This window comes from Dermacentor albipictus, chromosome 1 (genome assembly GCF_038994185.2).
Source record: "Dermacentor albipictus isolate Rhodes 1998 colony chromosome 1, USDA_Dalb.pri_finalv2, whole genome shotgun sequence".
In the NCBI taxonomy this organism is placed as follows: domain Eukaryota; kingdom Metazoa; phylum Arthropoda; class Arachnida; order Ixodida; family Ixodidae; genus Dermacentor; species Dermacentor albipictus.
Genome location: NC_091821.1, coordinates 42,173,167 through 42,200,312, shown reverse-complemented (window position 1 = coordinate 42,200,312; position 27,146 = coordinate 42,173,167). Strand labels below are relative to the sequence as shown.

Sequence of the window (27,146 nt, the reverse complement as noted above, 5' to 3'; positions counted from 1 at the left end):
ACGCGACCGCCAACTCCGTTCCACATAGCAGTCAACGCTGTGGAGGCTAGAGATATTTCTTGCAGTGGCTTCGTTCGCATATGGATATAGTTCGGTGTTTTTTGTTTTTTACGGGAGTTGTGCGCAACTGTTTTTCATATAGGCTCAGTGTTGAATGAAACAAGTTTTAATCCTTAGAAACAAACACGTACACTGTGGTATACGGCTGCTAATGTGTTGTTTTAGATCACTTTTATTTTTGTTTTATTCGGGTTTTTTATTTGCAACCCGTCGCGAGGAGCCTCGCGTGTATGCTCGCGCGAACGAACGTTGTTGGCGCGCAGCGAAGCATAGACAGAACGCGCGGAATGATAATGCTTCTTAACCTAACTTCTTGCGTAGCTTCCGCAGCGTTGACTATTATGTATGAAATGCAGTATAGGCGAGTAGGAAGACAGTGGACATAAGCCACCAGCCATTTTGGCTAACCCAGCCGTTGCACCCGCTGCAGAGTACCATCAAAATAATGCGCGCGGATAACCATGCGCAGCCACGGCCGGCCTAGAGAAGACGCATACACACTTGTACCCCCCCCCCCCGAAAAAAAAATATACGCGCTTGATCACGTGACCTCCAACACTGGGCGCGCGCAGGAGGATGGCGCGCATCAAGCCACCATCCTCGGCTAATCCTTGCACGCTTCTCATCGCATACGGAACTACACGGCGACGACGAACGGTGAAAATCGCCTGGAGTGTCCATTAATTACTATCCCAATAAACAAATAGTAGAATCCAGCGAATGGAAACCTTCATACCGCCCTGTTCGCCGCAGAACCAGTTAGGGCGCACTGAAAGTGGGTGACATCCCTGAAAATGATCTGTCGAGAATACGACCTCTGATTCAGAGTGCAACTAGCCTGCGGCGCAAACCGCCACATAATTTCATTCTCATAGTGGCGGAGTGAAGATGTCACCATAATTTTTTCGTCGAATCCGACGGTAACTTTCGCTCGGCAATTCGAAAATCCGGTGCTTAATATGCTGTGACAGCTAGTGCGCATAAAACACACTATGATATAATGGTGGAATTTTGAATCGCTCACGAATAATATTCGAGGAAAACTTACTTTTATCGAATACAGAATATATTATAATTGCTAAAGCAAAATGTGAAATAAAAACAAGTACATTAGTCGATAAATATAATGCGTTTTGCTTAGTCCTGTGAAGTGAGTCAGCTTGTATATGAGAAACAACTGAAAGGTGATACCTGGAAATCGAGCTTGACAGCATGCAAGTGACCATACGCACGTACGTACAGTGCTGCGCATGTGTTCGCTGGAGCTGGACAGGATAAGTGATGTCGCCGAACACCTACAGCCAACTGTGTTACTATAGCACCATATCGGTTAAGGGATGCAAAATATGGCGAGATCCGCCAAATAAAGTAGTTTTGAGCACATCGAGACAGCAAATTCGTTGGCTGCCTAAAGGCGAAATTATTGCGCAGTAATTAGTTGCTGCATGTGTTCGCCCAAAACTGGAAGCCTCTGCGTCGCAAAATCCGGGCCGCAGTGGCCGCATTTCGATGGGGGCAAAATGCAAAAACCATAATATTCTTGCACCGTGGCCGCAACCACCGTTCTGCAGCATAATCGGAGGAATCTCTATTTACATCAGCCTTTCTCTCAGCAAGTGTTTTTATCGCTGATATTGTAAGAGAATAGAATCGAACAGACTGTTTGATGCGTATTCAGAATATCGAATAATCGCGCGCCCATAATGAAAAATAGTTGGGACCTTGTAGTTAACACGGCCGCTCGATGTGCTTTTAACGAGCGGCCATGAGCTTTTATCGGGCGGCCTTGGTAATACCATCACGTGAAATCACTTGTTTTCCTCTTTTTTGGGCTCCTTAAGGCTGTCTGAGTCGTTCCATTCGCCCTTGGCCCATTTCCAAACGCGTTTGGCAGCACGCACCCGCAGAACACCTATACGACGCACCCAGCACGCAGCGTGGCTTCATAGGTAACTTGGCGTGGCTTCCGGCTTTGTTGTTATCTTCAAGGGGGCGCGGCGCGGCTGCATGGTGCTGGCGTTGCAGTTGTGCTGTTTCGCGTGGATTGAAAACAACTATCCGCTGTCCCGTCCCGTCACGTTTGGTCCTGTTCACAGCCGTTCGTACGAAATTTGCAGTGGCGACGGCGGCAGCTGTAGGACAGAGGCAACGCCTTCGTTTGTTTCTTGTATTTTGTTTTCGCTGTCGTCTCTCGGCATAACTTTCAACTATGGTGCGACGTGCACTTCACTTCGTCTTAAAGGTAGGCGACCGTAAAGAGACGATCAAGTTCTTCAGGGACGTTCTGGGCATGCGGGTGTTGCGGCATGAAGAGTTCGAAGACGGCTGTCGCGCTGCTTGTAACGGCCCGTACGACCTGAATTGGAGCAAAACCATGATCGGCTACGGGCCCGAGGTTAGTCACTTTGTTGTGGAACTCACGTACAACTACGGCATTGGCAGCTATGCCAAGGGAAATGATTTCGTGGCTATGGTCATCCGCTCGGACAATGTACTTGAGAATGCTCGGCGCCACGCCTGGCCTGTGGAGAAGTTTGAAGGCAACGATGCGCTCATCGCACCCGGCGGATACAGGTCAGTAGCGTGCCAACGTTGCCCGCTATACGCACGGGGTACCTTTGGAGAACACATGATCGAGTCTCTGTGTGTGTCTGTGTGTCACAACAGGGATAAACATTTTTTTTCACTGTTTATTCGATACAATGAAAACGTCTTATAGACAACGCGAAATAGAAGCTCATACTTTAGAAAACGCCGTATATCTAGTACAATGTCTGACTTGAATCCATGTTATATTCTGTCTAACTCTGGTTAAAAAAAAAAAGAAAACGTCTCGAGAAATCCCGTCTGGAGAAGGAATTTCCAAATATCTAAAGAATCTCGCCGAAACCACTGTCAAAATCTGTTTTAAGACATTTTCAAAACGACGCGGAGAATTCGGTCCAGTGCGTTGCTCATGTTTTTGCAGTTTAGCTTTATATTTTTGTACAGTGGTAACGGAAAAAGATCAGCGCGAGCACTAGAGCGCGAGTAACCGGCGGTTGGAGCGGCGAAATATGTGCCTGCAGAACAGTGTCATACGTAATTAATAAAGGGAAAATGAGACATCCACCCAAACGTAGCTAAGTGCTACAAAGGAAATCCATACGGGTTCCTCAAAAGAAACGGTTCGCACCGGACAATTTTCCCTTTATTAATTACTTAACTCCACCTTGCGGGCTTCCGCAGAACCATTATGTCAGTGTCATATAAAATTTTGCTGCGCCAATCGGCGGTCGCCTCCCTAACCGTTGACAAGGGGGAAGCTTTTGCGCCGTAATAAGTATATGCACAACTTGATGATGGAAGATTTTATTTAAGTTCACAATATATCGGCTTTCGTAACTGTATCTGCATTTCTTTAGGGTTGTAAAGTTATTGTCAGAAGAAATGGAAGGCCAGACTATATCTTGAATTGAATTTTGTCAGTACCACATTAATTACGAAGTTATCTGTACTTTTGTGCATTCTCGCTACTTTCGTGCAGGGTTAATTTTCAGAATTTCAGAGGTTTATTATGTTCATGTTTTTGTTCACAATGCGATAATTTGTTATTCGTTAGCATTTAAATAGCACCAAGTAGACGCTTCAAAATCTATGATGCCATGGGGTGATTAACAAGTAATGTCTCTGTCAAATCAGCCAGCAACATTCCTTGTTCGACCACAGTTAATATAGAGCTATAAATAATTGGGCTCAGGCTGCTTGTATGCCTAAGAACTATAAGTCTGCTTGTGCTTGACTGTGACCCAAGTGGCTTGGGTACGCAAGCGAAACGCAAGTCCTGCGCCCCTCTCCCTCTTTAATTGCTTGATGCCTCCATCTTCCGGTAAAACTCTACCTTGTTACGATGTCATGGGAAGCTTGTGCAGGAATTTTTAGCTAGGATCACTGTCTGTCTTGTTTTTTCATCTTTTCTGGCTTGCCAAGATTTACTAGTACTAAGGCTGCATCTTTTTCAATTCTAGAAGTTTAATTTGCCAGTATAGATCAACTTAATGCACATTTTAGTTAAATCAACCTTGACAAGACTGACAGAACTAATCGACTTATCCAACGGGTACAATTAAAAAGATGCAGAAAAGGTTCTCAAATGCCGCTGCTTCATTTGTCACTATTTGCCTGGATATAGCGCACTCTCTCTATATTTTTATTTATTTATTTATTTATTAGATACTGCCAACTGTCTTTTGGCAGTCCAGGCAGGAGCGAGTGAGTACAAAGTCGGCACTGCAAGTCAAAATAACAAAAACATGAGTTACAAGGAACCATGAGAAAAATGCTTAAAAATACAGACTATTGCGTCGGTAAAGGCAGCTTATACAAAATTACAAAAATAGGAAACAGGTGATTCTAAATCTAACACGCTTCATTGCAAAGATTGCACGGCAGACAGAAAGGATTCGATCGAGGACATACAAGCGACTTCTTGCGGTAGAGCATTCCACTCTGCTATGGGGAACCAGCGCTGGATAGGCGGCGCGTCGAAAAGAGTGCGTTGCACGCCACCCTGTCGACGAAACGCAGCATATTCCAGCCGCTCGACCAGACGACACACACGTGCGCGGCCGTATTGTAGTTAGTACGTTTCCGTTTTCGTGCCGCTTCAAGTGGGCAGTTTTCGTAAATAAGCTAGCGCCATCAAGTGAAGAAATGACGAAAGAAGCTTTTTAAGCTTTATATATTTTTCACAGTGTGTCGCGGCGAGCACGTGTGTTTCTTTAACGGTTGCGCCGTGTGCCGTTGCCATGCTTGCGTGGCAGCCTGCCTCGCAAATGTAGCAGCTATGGCTCCGGTCGTGCTGCGCTATGATTTCGGAAGTATTAGTTGACCTGAAGACATTCCATATTTCTCTGGCTAGACATTAAACAATTCTGATGTTACTTCGCCACAGCAGTCAGTGGAGAAAAAAGCTTTATCGCATCAGCTGACTCGCGCAAGCAAAGGTTTGAGTGCTCCGCTGCTGGATCCGTAACAACGCTGGCTACATTTAGCACTAATTACATAAATTTACCGGATACATCTCAGCGCCGAGTCCTCATCCGCATGCGCATTTTTAAAAACACATAGGCGGCGTAGTCGCGCGTGCGCCGGCAGTATGCGCACACAACTCGTATTACAAGGCAGCTTCCCTCCCACATAATTCTTGGCAATTAATGGATAATATTTACCTTTCGTATCGTTCGCTTGGTGCGGTGGCGTTGGAAGGGGCTTGGCGGTGGTATTGCGAAGTAAAAATGGTTGGTACGTATGCCGGATGGTGCATGCTATTGCTCATTTTGTTTCCGACGAAATGCCGACTGCAGATTCTGCTGTTTGGTACTGTCTGCCATGGCTGACCGTCTTCACTATCGAATAAACCAAGCACAAACGCGAAATTCGATTTATAAACAAGCCCGACACCGCTTGACAGGGCGACAAGACGGGAACTTACTCCGCTCGCCTGACTGCTTGGATCCAACGCCATCTCCGTTCTTGTTCTTAGGGTTTAGATGGAAAGACGCAGAAGGATACATCCTCCCTCATCCCGACGTAGTTGTGGCGCTTGTATGCACAGCAGTATCGTTGGCATCCTTTCGTTTTCTTTCGACTTTCAGGGCACGCAACGCCTCTACCAGTAGCAATTTTCGTCCGCGGGAGCGGCTGCATTGTGCATGTTCTGACCGCCAGGGCCGCGCTGCAGGCGTCGTGAAAACTCCAGCGCTGGTTCCCCATAGTTCGAGGGAAAAACAAGAAGCGATAAGCAGTAGTTTTAGCCTGTGGCATCACAATCGTTTTGCTGTGCTTGCGTCTGGTCTCTCTTGATTTATTAAAACTGATGTAGATGTGGGGATCAATTTTTGTTCGTTTATTAACGATATTAAACAAAGCTTGTAAGCGATGCAGTCTGCGCCGAAATTCTAGCGATGGGAGGCCAGACCGTGTTCTGAGATCAGTGATCCAGACTCGTTTACTATAAATATTATAAATAAATCTAAGGGCTTTCTTTTGCACGCTTTCAATGTTTTTGACACCGGTCTTTGTGTGGGTATCCCACACAGCATCGGCATATTCAAGCAATGGTCTAATGAGTGTCGTGTAGGCAGCGAGTTTAGTCCTACTAGTGCCATGTTTGAGCCGGTGTTTAATTAGCCATAGCTTCCTTAGCGACGCCGAAACGACGTATTGGACATGAGCGTTCCAGGTTAGCTTCGAGTCAGTGGCTACACCCAGATACTTAAATTTGTCAATCGTCTTAATTGCTACATTATTGATTTTATATGTACAAATTGATCGTGCTTTCTTTCTTGTAATCATCATTTGAGTACATTTTGAGGCATTTAAGTTCATACGCTAGGATACTAATTATCGATTGCATTAAGGTAATCCTGTATAGCAGTCTTATCATGGAGTGATTGAACGTTGTGGTACACAATGCAATCATCAGCGAAGAACCGGCATCGTACCGGGGAATCAAAGGAGAAATCATTCAGATAAATCAAGAAGAGAAGAGGTCCAAGTACTGGATTTATAGCAGAAATCAATGCGCACGCAAATATAATGTGCACCCGATCTTGTGGCAGGGACAACGTTGCATTGCGTTCGATTCTGGCAAACAAATAAATTTTGAAATTAGCGAAGTTTACTTTCGCAGAGTGGAAATTACTTGCACGTAATGTACATCATCATCACTCCCAGACAGCACTATATCGCTGTCTGTGGACCACAACATGTCCTCCGTGCTGGTCATTGCGCACTTGAGATTCCGAATTTTCGAACGACTTCATAGCAATCGCCTATGGGATTGTGGCCCATGCGACGCATGCAATTCACCGCAACGCCGGAAAAATAGCCTTCAAAAATACTGGATGCTACTAGCTTCGGTAGCTTAGCACGTAAAATTATATTTTGAGTGAGCTTTCGTAATCAAATACTGAAAAGGTTGTCATCCTCTACAGAGCCAGTTCTAAGTCTGTCACTAACATGGAGGAAGGAAAAATATAGGAGGGAGTATTACATCACGCAGCCAGCCTTGGCAAGCGAACGCTCCGTGAAGCCACAGTGGTGGCCGAACAAGTGACCTCTTGTATCGATTTGCTGAAACGTTTGGTTCCCAGTAGAGTGTTATTTCCCAGTAGGCTGTTATTTCTTCGGGAAACCGGTTCTTGCGCACTCGGTAACAATAATACGTGGATCAGCCATGTATTTTGTGTCAAATTTTAGCACGAATATATATAGACTGAAGGTATAGTCTTCGAAGTCCTATGAAAGGTAACCCGGTCAGCTAGCTGAAGATTCGTGAAGTTTATTTAAACAGAGTTCTGGGGATACTATCGCACACTTACTAATCTAGATACCGAGAATAATGGCTTGCCGGGATAAAAGAGGCCTAGATTTTTATCTTGAGTGAACTGTTTTTAGAAAATACTATTTGCTAAAGTGCCTTGTGTATATGCAACTCATGACCGGCTAACGGCACTGTTTTACGTTGATCGAGTGCTGTAAAGGTTCACTGGCTCTCATACCAGGTGTTTCTGCGAAGACTACAACCACACAATGATCAACGTGCGATGCGCTGAATTTGATGCCTGGAAACTCTGATTTAATAGCTGGAAACCCAATGTACACCCTTGCAATTTTTTAACGATAACGCGCGAGCGCCGACCACACGACGTGCCGGTGGCTTTGCAGCGGTGAGGGGCACTCCTGAAGCGAACAGTGCAGCAGTACACATTCGAACTAGAGACAGACAGACAGACAGAAAAACTTTATTCATAGCATGTGAGTTTGGACTCTTCTGGGTCCCTGGACCACCGCACGGTCCCGCACTACGTCGAAACGTTCATGCTCCTTTTGCTCATGACGTCGGCAGCCCGAGCCACCGCAGTAACCTGCGATGTCGGGTCCGTAGACGAGAGCAGTACCTCCCAGTCCTCCCAGCTTGAGATGGCGGGCTGTCCCTGCGGGGGAGGATCGGCAGGGCAGCCAAAAAGGATGTGGGAGAGTGTGGCGTGAGGGTCTCCGCATAGGGAGCATGTAGGGGAGGTGCCACAGTAGTGGGATAGCAGCTGAGGGGATGGGAGAGAGCGGGTCTGGAGGCGTCTCCAGAGGATCTGTTGGGAGTGCGTCAGGGAGGAGTGGGGAGGAGGGTAAGACCGACGGTCCAAACGGGGTATTTGCGTGAGCTCCGCAAAGCTCTGTACCCGCTCCCTCGAGAAACCCGGATCGAGGCTGTCCTGAGCCCGGCAAATTAAACCTCGGGCCAATTTATCGGCAGCCTCGTTTCCGGGGTTCCCAGAGTGAGCCGGCACCCACCGGAGCTCAACCCTACGTGGTAAATTCTGGGTGGGGATGTTCAACAAGTTCCAGGCAGGGTTGTGAATTCTGCCTCTGGCAAAGTTGGACAAAGCAGTCTTTGAATCGCTAAAGATGTATTCAGCATCCGAAAGGGCAAGGGCTAAGGCGATGGCGGTCTCCTCTGCTTCCTCAGGTGTAGAGCCCGAGGGAAGATGGTGAGTTAGGGGTCGGGGTAAGGTTGGGTTGTAAGCAACTGCTACAGCTTCATGCGTTGTACATGCGGCGTCCACCCAGATGGCTTTCTCGACCTGTCCGTAATACTTGTGGAGGGCATTTGCGCGAGCTATGCGGCGAGAGATGTGATATTGGGGATGGACGTTTCGAGGAAGGGGTTTCACTACAAGGGGTGTATGAATGTGTCGAGGAATGGCCATAAGGGTTGACTGATTAGCGGGTATGTTGATGCGAAGGGAGGCGAGGATATGGCGGCCAGTGGCGCTCGCGGCAAGTCTTAAATACTGCGTCTGAAGGTGTGCCTCAACTAGTTCAGGAAGCGTGTTATGCATGCCTAGTGCAAGGAGTTTGGCTGTGCTAGTACTGCGAGGCAGGTTGAGGGCTGCCTTAGTTGCAAGGCGGATCATGGCGTTCACGCGCTCGGTTTCCGTGCAGTTCAGCTTGAGATATGGAGTGGCGTACAGAATGCGGCTAAGCGTAAAAGCATGAACAACTTTCATGTTGTCTGCTTCGTCTAAACCCTTGTGCAGGGAAGATACGCGGCGTAGAAGCTGCAACACTGATTGCGTGGAGGCCTTGAGTGTTTTAAGGGTATGGTCATTGCGCCCGGAATCCTGCAGGTAGAGACCAAGGATGCGCAGGGTGGGAGTGATGGGGATAGGGGATCCTTGTAAAGTGATTTGGATGGGTGAGTTGGCGGCAGATTTTGGTCTAATTAGGAGGAGCGCGGACTTAGAGGGGGAACATTCGAGTCCGATAGATGATACGTGAGCGGAGATCGTGTCGACTGCTAATTGTAGAGTTTCCTCAATTTCCCCGTCTGAGCCATGAGTGGTCCATGCGGTAATATCATCAGCGTACAGAGTATGTTTTAGGTGTGGGATGAGATTGAGCTTCTGGGCTAAAGGGATGAGAGCAATGTTAAATAAAAGGGGGGAGAGGACCGCGCCTTGCGGGGTTCCAAATTCACCGAGCGTATAAGAGGGTGTGCTGAGCTGATCAATGTGCAAGGAGGCAGTGCGGCCAGAGAGGAAGGCGCGAACGTAGTTGTAGGTCTTAGGGCCTACCTGTAGTTCCTGCAGTTCCCGTAAGATGGCGGCGTGTCGAATTCTGTCAAATGCCTTAATGAGGTCAACCGCCAGGATGGCTTTAGTAAGATGGGGGATGGTATCATCAAGCACATCGTGCGTAATTTGAAGTAGGGCATCCTGCGCAGATAGATGTGCGCGAAAGCCGACCATACTGTGGGGGAAAAAGTGATTTTCTTCCATGTACGTTGTCAGTCGGGCGAGGATTATGTGCTCAAAGGTCTTGCCGAGACAAGATGTAAGAGAAATGGGGCGGATGTTCTCGAGGGTGATGGGCTTGTGGGGTTTTGGGATAAATATAATTTTTCCATGCTTCCAGGAGGCAGGGAGGGTACCTGCCTCCCAGCACTCGTTAAAGTAGGTAACGAGGTGAGATATGGAGGCATCATCAAGATTTCGGATGGCAGCATTCGTAATTTGATCTTCCCCGGGTGTGGTATTGCGCAATTTCAATAGGGCTGCACGAAATTCAGATTCTGTAATAGGAGCGTCAAGCTGTGGTTGGGGTGAGCCCGTGTACTCGGGATGTTTGCAAGGAGGACCTGGGGTGGTATAGGTGCGTTTCACCTGCGCGAGGAAGGCGTCGGTGTCCTGCCGATGATTATGAGTGAGGCGGTGAATGCTAAGACGCGTCTGTGTTTTAGATTGCGTGGGATCGAGCATATGGCGTAACAGGTGCCAAGCGCGGGTTGTGGAGAGATTGCCTCGGAGGCCGTCACAAACCTGAGCCCAGTTAGCTTTGCAAAGAGTGGCACTATGGTGTTCTATTTGGGATTGAAGCTGGGTGAGTTTGAGTTTTAGTTTCCTGTTGTGCTTTTGAGTTCTCCACCTTCGCGTTATGTTCTCTTGAGCTTCAAGAAGGTGGGCGAGCTTACTGTCGATAACGGGGGTATCTGGGGTAGTATCGAGCGTTTGGGTATGTTGGCGAATGTCTTTCTGTAACTGAGTAGTCCAGGTGTCTAGGTCGAAGGGGCCCTGTGCTGGCTGCGCTTGCCTAAATTTACGGAGCTGATCCCAATTAGTGTGCCTAGCGGTAAATTTGCGCTGAGGTCGGCGATAGTTCACCGCTATGCGAATCAGGTGGTGGTCGCTGCCTAGTGTGGCTTGCGTTCTTTCCCACTGTAGGTGAGCCAAGTTTCTACCAAGCGTGAGGTCTGGGCTAGTATCGGCAGTAACACTGTTACCAACCCGCGTAGGTAGGCTAAAATCATTAAAGATGGTCAGGTGAAGTAATAGCGTATTATTGTATAAAACTGTGCCTCTGTGGTTGGTGCGTCGATAGCCCCAGTCCACGTGAGCGCAGTTAAAGTCACCGGCAATCAGTAGGGGGTTTGATCCGGCCATTTGGGTTACGGATTTGAGGAGTGGAACAAGTAGGTGAATCGGCTGTCGTGGGAGAAGATAGCAGTTAAGCATGAACAGGGGAGATTGTGCAGGGGTGGGGGGTAAAATTTCGATGAAGGTGTGAGCAATAGGGGAGCTAACGTCGTGCTCCGCGTAATGCAAGGTGTTACAGACGTATGTAACCACCCGAGGAAGATCAGTGGAGTCAGAGGGGATAACAGCGTATCCTGGCAGTTGCCTGCAAACGTTGGCATCCTGGATAGCGATAATGTCTGGTGGGGACAACGAGTTGGCGATAATCTGCTGCAGAGGGTCGCGCTTTCGCCGAAAGCCCCTGCAATTCCATTGAATAATTTGTAAGGAATTATGGCGCCTCGGAGGAGCCATGTTGAAGGGTGGCGGGGCGAAGGAGGAGTGCAGAAGGTGGGACTGCGGGAGGAGAGGCCGCTGAGAGGCCAGATATAAGGTTAGCTAAACGCTCCTCAACCTTGGCCATGATGCTAGATATGACCCTATCTATTATACCGGTAATGGTAGCTTCAATCATAGTCTGGCACTGTGCAGTGACCTGCGCAGTAATGCGCTCTGTGAACTTGGATTCTAGGTTTTGGGCGAGGTCCTGAAATTTGGCTTCCAGGTCTATAGGTTGGACTGGGCTCTCATCAGGCCTCCTCTTTTTCTGAGGAGGTTGGTCGGACGGGTTGGATGAGGAAGATGGGGATGGTGGAGTGGGGGGTAGAGCAGGGGTGGAGGTAGAGAGGGCTGCCTTGAGCTGCCTTACCTCATCCCGCAGAGCCTTCACGTCCGAGTCCTGGGAGGTCATGATATTCGTCTTGGCAACCTTGGAAGCCCATGTAGAGGTAGACGGGAGGGTCGTGTTAAGCGGGGGAAAGTCCTTCTTGGTAGGGAACTTCGACTTCTGGGGCGGTGGGCTATGTCGTTTGGTGGCGGAATTTCTTGCCTTGCACGAGCCGGTGCCCGTGAGGTGCTGCCCCCCACAGAGAATGCAGATCGGGATGCAGGAGGGAACATCTTGCGGCTCATGCTTGTCCCCGCACCGCGGGCAGAGACCACTCTTGGGGTGGGGGCACACGTCGTGTCTGTGGCCCGGTCGACGACAGTTTGTGCACGCGTCTGGACTTCCCTTGTACGTCGTGCATCTATGCACTACACTCATGTAGCGTATGGTGTGAGGGACTGGGCCATGCGCAAATGTGATCAATATGGAGAGGGTCCTACCCATTCTGCGGGCTGCGATGATATCAGCTTCCGGGTTGCGAGTCTGGAGGTCTTGTAGCATCTCTTCGGGTGTTTCCGCCCAGTAGGCTTGCGAGATGACTCCGCGCGCAGCAGCGGGCGGCGGTGCGATGTAGGCGGCGATGGGGTAACTGGTTTCTTGAAGGACCACTTCCTTGAGTTGGACGAGGTGAAGGGCCGTTGACTCGAGAGGTGTAGCGACCGTGAAGGTGTTATTCGTCGGGTGAATCCGGAGGTGAAACTCTCCTAGGTCCCGGTCAGCGGCGGTGACTCGCAGAGCTTTCATGAGTGGCTGCGCCATGGCTCCGTTCAAAGCGAGGCCTCCTCTTGGTCGGAAGACTACCCTTATAGTGCCGGGAGGGAGTGAAGCAAGTTGCTTACTTCGCAATGCGATTGCGTGCGTCACGCGCAGCTGTTGTTGTTGAGCACGGTATGTCGGCTTGAAGGTCGCAGGGGCAGTGTCGGCCGGAGCACCGACGGCGGGCGCGGCAGGCTTGTCTCGAACAGGGGCTGCATGAGGGGGCACAACCAGCGTTTCCGGGCTTGGTTTGCCTCCCTTGTACGCGCGGAGTATCGTGGTCCACTCACTGGGTCTGAACGTTGTCGGGTCGAGGTCTTCGCCCTGCACCTCCATGGCTGTTGGGGGTGGGTGCGCTACCAGTGATTAGCGAGGCAAAACCAAGTGCGGCGGCTGGCCAGGAGCAGACTTTCCGACATCGATGTGGTCCAAAAAAGTTCGGATGTAGGTTTAGCGGTCGGCAGCGGCGCAAACGGAGGGGATTCGTGCGTATTCCGTGGTGACTCTCGAACTAGAGTTCGCCTTGCACGACCGCACGTAAACTTGCCAATCCCGCCGTCCCTGGCCACTACAAGGCCGCGGACACGCGTTATTGTTAAAAAATTGCAAGGATGTACAGCCCATACTAGCGTTTTTTATATGCTTGAGGAAATGTTCAGTTGTGGATAGTTCAGGAAATCAAGTACTAATTATTAGTTACCGTACAAATTAATTATTACTGAATTGTCATGTCACTGCTTTCTTCCTGCCAATATACTCTCCGTAACCAGAAATAAATGTGAACAAGTTGCTTTGATTTTCTTTTGTGTGAAATGGTGTTCGGGCTTTTGTGGGCAGGGTTAGGCAATTTTGAAAAATCGCCTGTAGCAAATAGCACAGTTATAGTCATTGAGTTGGCTGCACGAAGAGGTGGACATGCACAAAAAAGCGAAATGCATAATCGACTAATTGAACAAAATGCGCTAATTACATTTTTAACTAATCACCTTACAGCACGTATTACAATTTACAAATTATAGCCGGCGAGTTCACAAGGCGGATCCACTTGGAACTAATTCCCAGGATGACACCAGTTTCGAGATATTTTTTGAACTTTGCGAAGAAATGCATTGTGGGTCCCGTTATGTGCTTCAATGCATAAAACCGTGTCTTGTTAAAAAGAAAGTTGTACAACAGTGTATTTTTACTGGGAGTTTGATGGCGCGTATGTCGAAAATGATGTGATCCACAAAATTATTTTCAAATGGATGTGCTTTGCAGTCTCACTGGTTACAATTTGTAAATTGCAATATGTGTCGTAAGGTAATTAGTTAAATCTTAATTAGTGATTTTTTAAAAAATAACTTTGTTATGCATTTCGATTTATCGTGCAAGTAATGTTCGCTTCATCGAATAGACCAGCTGAGCAATTGGAATTGTGCTATGTGTCATAGGCGATTTTTAAAGATTACTTAGTCTTCGAAGAATCACCTGGCATGTGCAGTTTACTAATTGAATTAAAGAAATAATAAATTAAGATAATATATAGTAATAAATAATTTATTATTTCGTTAATTGAATTAGTAAACACAAGTAATTTCCCCTGTGTTGCCCTTGTTGTCTTTGTTTGTTGGCTTCTCATTATATAATTAATAAAAATGGGGCCCCTCGGTTAACCCCCTTTCTTCTCGTTCTGTCATGTGCAGGTGATTCGTATTTTGTATTTTCATTAGTAGGATCTTGATGAAGTCTAGTTGGTTCACATTTAGAACTGAGGTTGAACAGCGCGAATAAAACAAACACGAGGAAACAAACACCCCAGACAGCGCTTGTATGTGGTATTTGTTTCCTCATGTCCTTGTATTTTCACTCTACTTATTTCCGTCGTTTTCTTTTTCGTGTGTGTGGTTATTTATTTCGCGCCTGACACCATCAGTTCTTTTTCTGCCAGCCGTGTTTTTAAACATTAACAAATGATCACGTACCGGGCTTGCAGGTTTGTGATAAAGCGGCGCGTCAAGCCCGATGACACGAAACGCATGGATCCGGTGGAGGAGGTCGTGCTGGCATCATCGAATATCGCACGCACCATCTCCTATTGGCACGACCTGCTGGGCATGGCTGTCCACGAGCGCTCCGAGAAGGCGGTCACTCTGTCGTACGGCGATGCGCAGTGCCGGCTGCGCTTCGTGCTCAGCGCGGAGCCCATTGACCGGGCCAAGGCGTACGGCCGGCTGGCCTTCGAGTGTCCCGCGGCCGAGCTCCCGGACATCGAGAAGCGGGCATTGGCAGCTGGCCACAAGGTGCTCACGCCGCTCACGCGCCTGGACACGCCCGGCAAGGCCACGGTCAGTGTGGTCATACTGGCTGATCCGGACGGCCACGAGATCTGCTTCGTGGATGCCGAGTCATTCCGGGTTCTTTCGGCCGTCGACCCTGATGCCGACCGCTTGCTCCAGAAGGCCATCGACGAGGACAAAAGCAGCCAGTGGTACCAGGACATCCACGGCAGCGAGAAGCCTGCGGCCTAAGTCAGGCTTTTGCGCGTTCGCGCCGTCATCTCGTGAGCGGCACTGCGGAGAAAAACGCGTTCGTCTGCGTTAGCGAACAGCCTCCTCCGCCCGTTCTAATCTGATAAAAAAAAAGGAATTGTTTCGATTGCATTTTCGTCTTATAACTGACCTGATGCATATGCCACTGAGCACGCGGCCACTGGAGCGAGTGTCTCCTCGTAGACCTTTGCATAAAGCACTAATGGTAGTCGGCTAGAACTCCAATTGGAATTGAACGCTAGGTAAGATATGATTCTGCTAAACGCATATTGTGTTTATTTGCGCATAATTATACCGGAGGGCTTCTGCGCGGTCACTCGCAATACGCCTGGCATCAGTGATGCTAGTGATCTATGGCGCTGTGACGTCACATCGGGAGCGCTCTTGGCGAGAGTGCTGCATGGGTCGCATGAAAATGCGCTGGAGTGGCACCTCCAGCTCCAACGAAATATTTGATAGAATGTGATTTTTGGGTCCATTGAAGTCGACCCATGGAGCAGCGGACTTTTTTTTTTCGTATCAGTATAGGCTACCCCTAAGCACCTTGCCTCAGAACAACGTGAAGGAATTTAGGGATTCGGTGAGGTGTAGCTTAGGGTGAGTTGGTTCATTATCATATCGACCAGTGCGTAACAATAAGACGAAAAATACAGGGAGACACTGAGTCCACCCACTTCGTCTTATTGTTACCGGCTGATTGTCACAAGGAATTGACTGAAGTTGGAAACTCCATTGACACACATCAACGCTGTTGACATTTTAGCGATTTTGTCGCTAGGTTTAGCGACAAACTTTTCTATTTAGCGACCAGCAACTGTTTTAGCGACGTGACAGAACAATTTGCGACATTTTAGCGGATTCAAAGTTATGAAATATGGTTCGAAAATGTCCTCCTAAATGCTACATGTCAGCGGCTGAAGCGGACCTTTCCAGAAATGCGCGCACCGTCAGTAGTGGCCGCAAGTATAGTGAACTAGTATTCTAGTTCACTATACCGCAAGACAGTATGGAAAGTCGTAGCGACGGCCACCGGCGTCGCGCCTGTTCGTCTTGCCTGAAGCGTGCGAGCCGTACGCGGCCCGGCCATAGCCATTCCCGGCAATGCTGGGAATGGCTATGGCTGGGAGGAAAAGCTGGCCAAAAAGGGGGGACCGCTAGGGTGCCGCCCTATTGCCACTTGTCAATGTGGCCAGCGCAATTACTATTGAAAGGGCTGAAAACAAGTACAGATCGCCTTACGCTTTGTCATTAAAAATGCATACCTGATGGGTTTATGAAGGTGATTTGTGAATATTAAGTTTACAGAAAGCGCTTGCTAAGAGCTTAATTTGTGTAAATCACGATGTGCGCATTCATTCGATAAAGCATGGCGCGAATTTCGGTTTGGAATCTCTTTCGTACAGTTTAGGTTTGACATGTGATCGCACGACGACGTCGGAAGCAATAGCACCTTCGTGCCTTTTGTGCCACAACCAAGCCTCGAAGGGCTCTGGCATTTACCTTCACATGTAAATAAACGAATGTGTCTTTGTTTAGAACATCACGCGAGTAGAGAGCTCTCGTGATGCATCACATTCGTTTAAGAAGCGTCACAGTAGAGCATTTTTTTGCATGCGAAGCGGTGTTCTTATTTGCAGGTCTCCCTTCAGTAATAGGGAATCGCTGGGCAGGTGGATCAGCGCAACCGGAATTGTACTGGCGAGCCTACAAGCAAGTTATATGTTTAAAGGGACACTACAGGCAAAGAAGTCGACGTGGACTGTTTAAATACCATTCCTAAAACCTGGCAAATCTTGTCTCTTGCCAAGAAAGGACTTATTTTACGAGAAAATTGCATCTTAAAGGTTCGAATGCCTTTTTTCCGAAATTCAAATCTCCCGCCAGCCAACCGGAGGGGGGGTGGGGGTGGAGTGGTGACGTTGCATACGCCATTACCGCCCTCTGCTGCCGTCGGTGAGTAAAACGGCGCCAGACAGACGGCGGCATAATAACATTGACATTGCTAGCCTGTAATATACAGGCTAGCAATGCAGGCAATCAAATTAAAGCTTCAAGCATGGACAGAGAATAATGGCATTTTGGGAGAGCTTCAGAATGGTTTCAGAATAGGTAGGCGTTTGGATGACAACTTGTTTGTTCTTACTCAGTGTATTGAAATATCAAAAGCAGAAAGCAGACCGTTGTATGTGGCCTTTTTGGACATTACAGGAGCCTACGACAACGTAGACCGCAACATTTTTTGGGATATTCTGGAAGGGGAAGGCTTACGTAACGATTGTCTACAGCTTTTGAGAGCGATTTACCTAGAAAATACCGTTTGAGTTGAATGGGAAGGGATGAGGAGCGCGGAGAAAGTTCATATCAACAAGGGACTGAGGCAGGGGTGCCCTTTATCCCCGCTGCTGTTTATGATGTACATGGTGAGGATGGAGAGGGCGCTAGAAGGAAGTAATATCGGGTTTAGTCTCTCATACAAACACGCAGGTACAGTAATAGAGCAGCAACTCCCAGGTTTATTTTATGCGGACGACATTGTGTTGCTCGCTAACAAGCAAAGTGATTTGCAATGTCTGGCTAATATCTGTGGACAGGAAGGAAATAATTTAGGTTTGAAATTTAATGTTAGAAAATCAGGTGTTGTGGTATTCAACGAAAACAGTGAACAGACAGTGAAGATACAGGGCCAAGAAATACCTCGGGTAACAGAATATAAATACCTTGGTATATGGATAAACGAAGGCAATGGATATATGAAGACACAGGAAAAAACCATAACAGTCAAGGGGACGAGAAATGCATCCATAATGAAGCACAGAGCGCTATGGGGATACAATAGGTACGAGGTCCTCCAAGGTATGTGGAAAGGGGTAATGGTTCCAGGACTTACTTTTGGAAATGCGGTTGTTTGCTTTAAATCCGGGGTACAATCAGGACTCGACAGCAACCAAAGGTCAGTGGGTCGCCTCGCATTGGGCGCTCATGGGAAGGCTACAAATGAAGCTGTGCAGGGGGATATGGGCTGAACTAGTCTTGAAGTGAGAGAAGCTCGCAGTAAAATTGAGTATGAAGAACGGCTGAGGAATATGGAAGAAAGTAAATGGTCTGGGAGAGTGTTCAGGTATCTGTACAGGCAAAACATTGATTCACAGTGCAGGAAAAGAACTATATAGGAAGCTTACCAGCAAGTATGCGGCCTGTGGGGTGGGCAACACAGCAACAAAGAAGGTCAAGCGGAAAGTCGGAGAGGCTGAATTAATCTCGTGGGTGGCGGCAATGGAAAAGAAACCTGCCATGAGTAACTACTTAAGAGGAAAAAACGAAATCAGGAAAGAAACCATTTATGATTACTCAAATGGAAGCTCATTACTTTTCGAAGCAAGATCGGGATGCCTTAGAACACGCACCTATAAAGCGAGATATAAGAAGGAAAAAGAAGCATGTGCTTGCTGCGGTAAAGCTAGGAAAACGACGGAGCATGTTTTATTAGAATGTGAAGACGTCTATATATACCCAGCGGTCGATTTAGGCACCACTGGCCTCCTTGAAGCCCTTGGGTTTAGCGGGAGCAGTGGTACGTAAAGCAAACAGGTCCCCAATAGACATTAGTAAGAGGCGATTGGAGAATTGGTGGAAGAAAAGTAGGGAAACGACAAAAGACGGAGACATACAAAAGCACAGTTCGCAATAGGGGATCAGAAAATTTGGACGTGGTAGTTCATAGTGTCTTTTTTTCTTCTTTTTTCATTGGTTAACCTAGGTAGGATATTAGGCAGCATAGTAGCAAGAGCTTGGTGGCGCAACCCACCGCCCCGTTCAAAAGGGGACGCTCATAACATCCATCCATCCAGATAAAGACAGAGCATGACAGAGCGGCGGATTCGCCGCTTCAGCTGCCTTGGTCAAATGGCGTAGACCGTTCGGGCATCCCGCGACATTACATGGAAGTTGAATTCTCTGCTACTTGCAGTTTGTGCGAGTTTCGCGAGCCATCAAAACTAGCGCAGCATTACGCGATCAGGAAAGTACTGAAACGCAAGAGCGTGGGCGGCGCAGAGTCGAGTGAAAACGAAACCTTTGGACCGCCCGCGTCGTTGTCAACGGTAATCTCAATAAGTTCTTTTTACTGAGCATGAAATGGAACTGGACAAGTAGCATTTTATTTCATCTTATAATGCAATACGAGGATGCTTTCTGCAACGACCAGTTGAAACAGAGAAGGGCTTTCGTGATCGGGCAAGTGCTTGAATGTCCCGAGGAGTCTCTAATCATGTCCTGCATTTACCTCAGTTTCTCGATTATTGAAATCCTGTTCGTGATAATATTGACGCCTCAGAGATTCTCGATCTCTAATCTATCACTTTTGCTTGACCTAAAGGGACCCTGAAACGATTTTGACGATTTTCTACAGACGTACTGGGTCGTTAGAGTAAGTCCTTCTGATCAATAATTGACGCACCTAAGTGCTCCGCGTAAAGCGTGCAATTTATTACAAGCTTTTAAAAATGTACATAGCTGCCAATCACAGCACACTGCTCGGCGGAATTTTCAGCCGCCCATATCCATATGACGTAAATCACCCAATCGACGTCAGTAGCGCGAGCTATCCTATTGGCTGCCCAGGGCGCGTCTTCGATAATTTTTCCACCTTTATGCTGAACAAATGATGTTTGTAATAGTTGGAATCTTAGTTAATTTGTTTCTATAAAAAACAGAAAGAGAATGCACAATAACAATTTCTCACTACGCTTAAAGGGACACTAAAGCGAAACAATAAATCAGTTTAGACTAATGAAGCATTGTTTGATAACCCTGCAGGCAGTAATTTCAAAAAAATAGTTTGATTATTAGATAAGAAATTGAAGGTCCAAGTATCAGTATTTCAATTTCGTGCCGAAACCCCCGCGCCGGGGTTTCGGCGCGACGTCAGGGGGCGTGACGTCAGGGATTCCAAAGTATGTTTTCGCATTTGGGCCGCGTTGGCTGAATAAAGGTTCCCGAAAGTTGCCATGTTTAATATTTGGTTCCTTTAGAACACAATGTAGTCAATCTGTACCGCTATATGTAATTAGTAGGCCCTAGAAGATGGCATCAAATTCAAGACGTCACAGCCCCCAGGTGCGGGAACTTAAGCAGGTGTCACCACCCTTATTTCGTTCTTGCGCTTTTTCTGGCTTACCAAACGTCTTATTGTTGTAAGAGTGGCGTTTTTGGCGTTGTAGAACGGTAATTTACTGATGCAGAAGAAATCACTTTTCACTTTAGTGTCCCTTTAAGCACTTCCGGCACACAGCAAGCGTCGTCTGCTTGTGTTGCAACGTGCTCCATTTTGACGAGAGCTCCGCGGTCAGAGTCAGTCTCAGTCTTTTCGCGAGCTCTATGATTCGACTTTGTCGCGTTGTGGACCGCAAACGTGGTGACTGGCAATATGTGAAGCTGCGACATATCGTGTCCCTCTGCAAGGCAGCAGACGAGCGGACTGGCTGCAACGCATCGGACTGCCGCTATCCGATCGTCGCCAGGATTTGCGAGTTTGCGGCCGTCACCTTACACCGGAAGATTATTAACGCAGTAGCGTTTCGCGAGTCCGGTATAGGGTAAACGCAAGCGCTAGGGGACAGGGCTTGGCCGTTTGACTGTGTCGTTTCACGGGATAAGCAGAAGCACAAATGTGAATGCTCTGCACGGTGCAGCCACCTGGTGGTACAGAGCTCAACCACACAGCAGTAACTAAAGCCCCTCCATCCACGCGCCACCGCCGCACCTGGTCGGCGGAAACGTGTATGGAGGGGCTTTAGCAGCAATGAAATGCTCGCAACGCACGCTGCTTCGATAGCTCTCGCTTGGGGTCGACTGCCAAGCAGCTGGCGGAGTTTGAAGAGGCTTCGCGCGCTCGCTCCTAGAGAACCGGAAGTCGACGACACGACGTGCCATCATGACGCAGAGCCAGTGAAGGCGGAGCTTAGCCCCGATCTCTCGGCGAACGAGTGGAGGAGAAATTGCATGACTATGGAGGAGGGTAACTTGTAATCGTCCGTAGCTCTCTTAATATGAGACGTTTCACGCAACTTGTGGTGCGAATGATTAACTTTAGCTGAACCCTACGCGTCTACAAAATTTGTCCGAACCGCTTCAGGGGCCCTTTAATATTTGCCTCTAGTGTCCCTTTAATTGTTGCACTTTGAACAATCATGCTTCTACAAAAGCCACAGCAGAAAGACAGCCTGATGGTGATAAGATCTCAACCGGGTGAGGTGGGTCTTCACCGCAATAAGGAAACGACGACGAAGCCGGGCATCGTGATGATGAAAAAAAGTAGAAAATATTGTAATCACTTCATTGGTACATGGTTGTGACTCTCCTCTGAGTCTCGAGCGGTTCTGATTAACACGGAGGCCAGGACGGCCTTAAATAACCCTTTGCGGTCTGGTGGTCGTCGCTGTCTTCTTGGATATCATGTGGAAGTATTAGTGCTTTCGTCAAGTTCTGCCGTCGACGGCCTCTTTCCTTTCGGCTTTTCTTCTCTTCGTCCGTCCCTTTGTGGCAGCTCGGGGAATAAAAGGGGTGACGATGTTTCGGAGAAGAGGGCAATTATGTCGACATGGGGACGCCCGCTTGAACGCTTCTCACACGACATGTTGACGTCCAGGCTTATCGTAACAGCCTTTTGTGGAACCAGGCAAATCATCTTGTCATGGGAACGTACGCCTGAATGTCTCTCACACTTGACAGGTCGATCATAACAGCCCGTCCGCCGCTACAGGAGATCTCAAAGGGGTTGCAGTATCCAAACACCTTGAAGAGACCGTAGACCTCGTGCCTCTGCGTCGTTTCGCCGATCGTTCCAAGGCCTGCCAGGTGACACCTTCTGGAAGTAAACCACGCCACGCCTAAGGCACAACAAACAGAGAGCACCCAACTAACTACGAGAACAGCCAAGTTCACAAGTTCTTCACATAAAACGCTATCATAATCGTACCTGCAGCCCTCGTTCGAGATTCCTGAAAAGTAACAAAGGAGAAAACCACACTTAAGTGCATATTTCAATCAGCCTAATGCCTAACGTTTTTGTGTTTCCTTTTTCCGAGAAAGCCACGGTTGTCGAGAGACTGAGAACGTATTGAAATCCAACATTAATGGCGTTAATCATAAATTCACAATGGACAAACAGAACGCCCTCGAAGAAAAGCAAAGAACGAGAAGGGGCCCTTTACAAAAAACAAGAAACTTATCGATGTGCCTAGTTAGACAATTATGACCGCTTAATGCGCACTCGATTGGATCGCTGTCTGAAGGCCTCCAGGCCTCGGCAAAGGCACGACCGGCTTTATGAAGCCGGTCGTGGGCAAAGGCAACAAAGAATGATGGATGAATGGATGTTATGAGCGTGCCCTTTGGAATGGGGCGGTGCGTTGCGCCACCAAGCTCTTGCTATTACACTGCCTAATCTCCTACCTAGATTAAAAAAGAAGAAAAAAAAACCTACGATGAATTGCCGTAACCAAATTTTCTGGCGAATTTTCTATTGTGAACTTTGTTTTTGTACGTCCTCGTTTTTTTGTGTGTGTGAGTGAGTGAGTGAGTGAGTGAGTGAGTGAAAACTTTTGAGTCTTTCAAGAGTTTCGCGGTTACGAGGTCTCCGTCGTCTTCATCTTCTTGGCGCTGGCGACTTGAGACTTCTCTTCAGCAAGGGTGGGCCCCTATTCCAAGGCTCCACTGAGTCGCGCTGCATCGCTCGCGTGCTGCACTAGGGCCCTTTGGGCCGTGAGCTCGCTGCTGGTGAGCCGACTCTCCCATTGCTCCGCAATCGGGTGTTCGTGTTTGTGGAATGCTTTGTTGCGTTCGCACTCCCAGGTGATGTGGTAGAGTGTAGGTTTTGCACCGCACCAAAGGCAGGTGACCCTGTATTGTGTCGGAAACATCTTATTGAGCACGTGTAAGTTGGGGAAGGAGTTTGTCTGTAGTCTGCGCCAGCTGGTCGCTTCCTGCTTTGAGAGGTCTTTGTGTTGTGGCGGATATCTAATTCTAGTTCCCCTATGTAAGTTCAGGGTCTCTGCGTATCTCCCCTCGCAAGCCTGTAGGTGGGTCTCCGGGGCATTCGACCACCCAGCTCGGAAACTTTTCTTCCACCAATATTCCAATCGCCTCTTACTAATCTCTATTTCGGATATGTTTACTTTCTCCCTGCTCTCGCTGAGCCCAAGGGCTTCAAGTAGTCCATTGATGCCTAAATAGACCGCTGGACAGATATCCTCACATTCTACTAAAACATATGCTCCATCGTTTCCGTAGCTTTACCGCAGCAAGCACGTGCTTCTTCTTCCTTCTTATATCTCGCTTTATAGGTGCGTGTTCTAAGGCATCATGATCTCGCTTCGAAAAGCAATGAGTTTCCCTTTGAGTTATCATAAATTGTTTCTTTCCTGATTTCGTTTTTTCCTCTTAAGTAGTTACTCATGGCAGGTTTCTTTTCCATTGCCGCCACCCATGAGATTATTTCAGCCTCTGTGACTTTCCGCTTGACGTTCTTTGTTGCCGTGTTGTTCACCCTACAGGCCACATACTTGCTTGTAAGCTTCCTAGTTCTTTTCCTCCACTGTGAATCAATGTTTTTTTTCTGTACAAACACCTCCAACACTCTCCCAGCCCATTTACTTTCTTCTATATTCTTCAGTCATTATTCATAATAAGTTTTAGTGTGGGCTTCCTTCATTTCAAACTTGTCCAGCCCATATCACCCTGCACAGCTTCATTTGTAGTCTTCCCGTGAGCGCCCAAATGCGAGGCGTCCCACTGACCTTTGGTTGCCATCGAGTCCCTAGTGTACCCCATATTTCAAGCAAACAACCGCATTTCCAAATGAAGTCCTGGAACCCTCACACCTTTTCACATACCCCGGAGCACCTCGTACCTGTTGTATCCCCACAGCGCTTTGTGCTTCATTATGGGTGCATTTCTCATACCCTTTACAGTTATTGCTTTTACCCGTGTTTCCATATGTCTATTGCCTTCGCTTATCCATATACCAAGGTCTTTTTATTCTTTTACACGAGGTATTTCATGGCCCTATATTGCCACTGTCTGTTCACTGTTTTCATTGAATAGCACAACACCTGGTTTTCTCACGCTAAATTTGAAACCTAAATTATCGCCTTCCTGTCCACAGATATTAGCCAGACGTTGCGAATCACTTTGCTTGTTAGCTAGCAACACAATGTCGTCCGCATAAAATAAATGTGGGAGCTGCTGCTCTGCTACTGTACCTGCCTGCTCGTATGAAAGATTAAACCCGATATTACTTCCATTTAGCGCCCTCTCCATCCTCACCATGTACATCATAAACAGCAGCGGGGATAAATGGCACCCCTGCCTCAGTCCCTTGTTGACATCAACTTTCTCCTCGCTCCTCATCCCTTCCTATTGAACACAAAGGGTGTTTTCTAGGTAAATATCTCTCAAAAGCTGTAGACAATTGTTACCTAAGCCTTCCCCTTCCAGCATATCCCACAATATGTCGTGGTCTACGTTGTCATAGGCTCCTGTAATGTCTAGAAAAGACACATATAACGGTCTGCTTTCTATTGTTGATATTTCAATACACTGAGTAAGAACAAATAAGTTACCCTACAAACGCCTACCTATTCTGAAGTTCCCCCAAAATACCAATATTCTCTACCCATGCTTGAAGCTTTAATTCGATTGCCTGCATCCCTAGCCTGTATATTACCAATGTAATGGTCAACGGTCTATGCGAGTGAATTATATCTTTCTCCCCCTTACCTTTATAAATAAATTCATTCTACTTTGTCGCCAACTGTCTGGTATTCATCGATCGTTTAAAGTTTTTTCCACTGCTTTCACCAGAGCTTCCTTACTTTTTGGTCCTAGTTCGTTATTAGCCTAACGGGAACCTCTTCTAGCCCTGTGGCTGAGCGCTTACGAATTTTGTCTTCGGCTTTCTTCCAGTTGAAATTTGTCAGCACCAGTTCCTTTTTCATCTGGTTCTCTTTCATGCCCTTTTTTTCTTCAAATACAACTTCGTCATTACCTTGGAAAGGGTCGGCTGTAGTTTATTGCCGCTTAATTCCTCTTCCAGTTTGTTTCCATATTCGTCTAGGACATGTTGTTGTATTGCTGTTGACTTCCTGCCTAATAATTTTATGTGGTTCCGTTCACTTTCACCTTTTATCTTTGCTTGCACCAGTATTTGAACCATAGACATTTTCTTCCGGTAGATTTCCCATTTACTGGCTACTTCATACTGTGGCAACTGCGCCTTCTTTGCCTGCCTGTGCTCTCGGGGTGCTTTCTGTCGTTCGGCGATTGCTTCTCGTATCTCCCTATTCCACCAGATCTTGGGTTTCTTTTTTCTTTTCCAACGAACATGTTTCTTTCTCTTTCCGTATTTCTGTCGCTATTACACTTTGAAGCTCAGTATATTCCCACTCTTTACTTGGCCATTTGCCAAGTTCTTCCTCGACTCTTGTGAGTATATTTGTTATTTGTTCAGCGTTCAAATTTGGACTGGCCATTTTGCACTCCTTGCTCTCTTTCCCAACTATATATCCTATTTTCAAAATGATGCGTTTATGGTCACCCCCTATGCTGCTATACCCTTCCTCATCAATGACCATTTCTCTCAACTTATGAATTCCTTCTCTCATCAGACAGTAAGTCGATTGCCGGTTTCCCACTTCCCACGTGATCTTCCCTTCACACTTAGGCCCTGTATTCACGATAACGAGGTTATGTTGCTCACAAAGGTCTAGCATTGACTTCCCGTTGTCGGTATAGCCATCTAGATCCTGTATGTGGGCATTCATGTCACCTAATAGGATAATTTCGGCATCATTCCCGAAACCTTTAATATTTAGTGTACACATATAATATATGTTATACTTTGCAGCACTACAGAGCGTATTTTCAAGCTCCCTCTATGTTTTTCACCTTTAATTATGGATGTGTTACGTGGCTCGTGTGTTACGTTGCAGTTGTGGAGGTCTCACCCGTGCTCTTGAGACAAAGGAACGACGACACAGTAGTGTAAACAATCACAAGTTCATGTATTGCACCTTTCATAGACAAATGCCTGCTAGGCGAGTTGCTATCCACAAAACATGCCGATGGGTGCGCGACAAATCGAGGAAGTCCGACTCACCGCGGCCGTATAGCGAGCGAATATGTTCGCCCCATGCTGGATATTAATGCCTGGTCGTTCGCGTGTACGGTCACGTGAACAGTGACGCGTTCGAACGATCGTGTTCGCCCATTCCGGTGTAGGCCTCGCGAGACGGTATCGCAGAAGCATGGATCGGCGCACGCGCGGAGCGTCCGCGCTGCTTTTCGATCCGAAGCCAAAGAGGAAGAGCCTACTCCAACGTTAATAGTCTGGTAACGTTGAGCCTACTCCCTGTCGTTCTTACCGACCCCGCCGTTAAGCGGTTAGATGTTATTTAGGTGGAGCTGGAAGCGCCATCTCTCGTAATGCGCTGCAACCAGACCGAGCTGCCGCCGGCACTAATCTGCGCATAAAAACCGAATTACAGGAGACGTGAGACATGCGGGGAAAACAACATATCAGAGGAGGCGTGAGAGTAGCGCATCCTCACACAGTCTCATCGTGGAATTGTGTTTATTACGGTAATGCCTATGACGGTTATCGTTTACTGACAAGTTGACAACTTGAACTGGTCAATCCGTCATGGGAAGGGATATACATATAAAAAGAAAGGGTGTGTGTGGGGTGGGGTTGGGGGAGGTAGGATTAGACGCGGTACGAGCAAATGCGCCTACAAAGTCCTTTAGACCAATTCCTTTAAGGTACTGTAACAAAGCGTATTGGGCATACAGTTGATACAACTAACTCTGGTATTACTACATATGCCCGGCGACGCGAGCTTTACAGCGTCTTCCGTATTTGGCCGATGGACTTTTAAAAATTCCTGTCCACAAACCAGTCGTCTATTCGAGAGCAAACATCACTCGCAGGGTAGCATATTGTAGTCTAAGTTGTTTGAGATC

At 47.5% G+C, this 27,146-nt stretch overlaps 2 protein-coding genes across 2 annotated transcripts; one reads left to right on the top strand and one right to left on the bottom strand.

Moving 5' to 3' along the window:
• Positions 1-2,030: 2,030 nt before the first annotated feature.
• On the top strand, positions 2,031-15,239 carry LOC135906492 (glyoxalase domain-containing protein 4). Its single transcript, XM_065437904.2, has 2 exons — positions 2,031-2,634; positions 14,573-15,239. Exons 1-2 carry the CDS (start codon positions 2,270-2,272, stop codon positions 15,105-15,107), a joined length of 900 nt encoding a protein of 299 aa, XP_065293976.1. The 5' UTR covers positions 2,031-2,269; the 3' UTR covers positions 15,108-15,239.
• LOC139061213 (uncharacterized) lies at positions 7,832-13,074 on the bottom strand. The gene is made up of 2 exons (XM_070540875.1): positions 11,824-13,074; positions 7,832-8,039 (listed from the first exon to the last, which is right to left on the bottom strand). Exons 1-2 carry the CDS (start codon positions 12,931-12,933, stop codon positions 7,908-7,910), a joined length of 1,242 nt encoding a protein of 413 aa, XP_070396976.1. The 5' UTR covers positions 12,934-13,074; the 3' UTR covers positions 7,832-7,907.
• Positions 15,240-27,146: the final 11,907 nt, after the last annotated feature.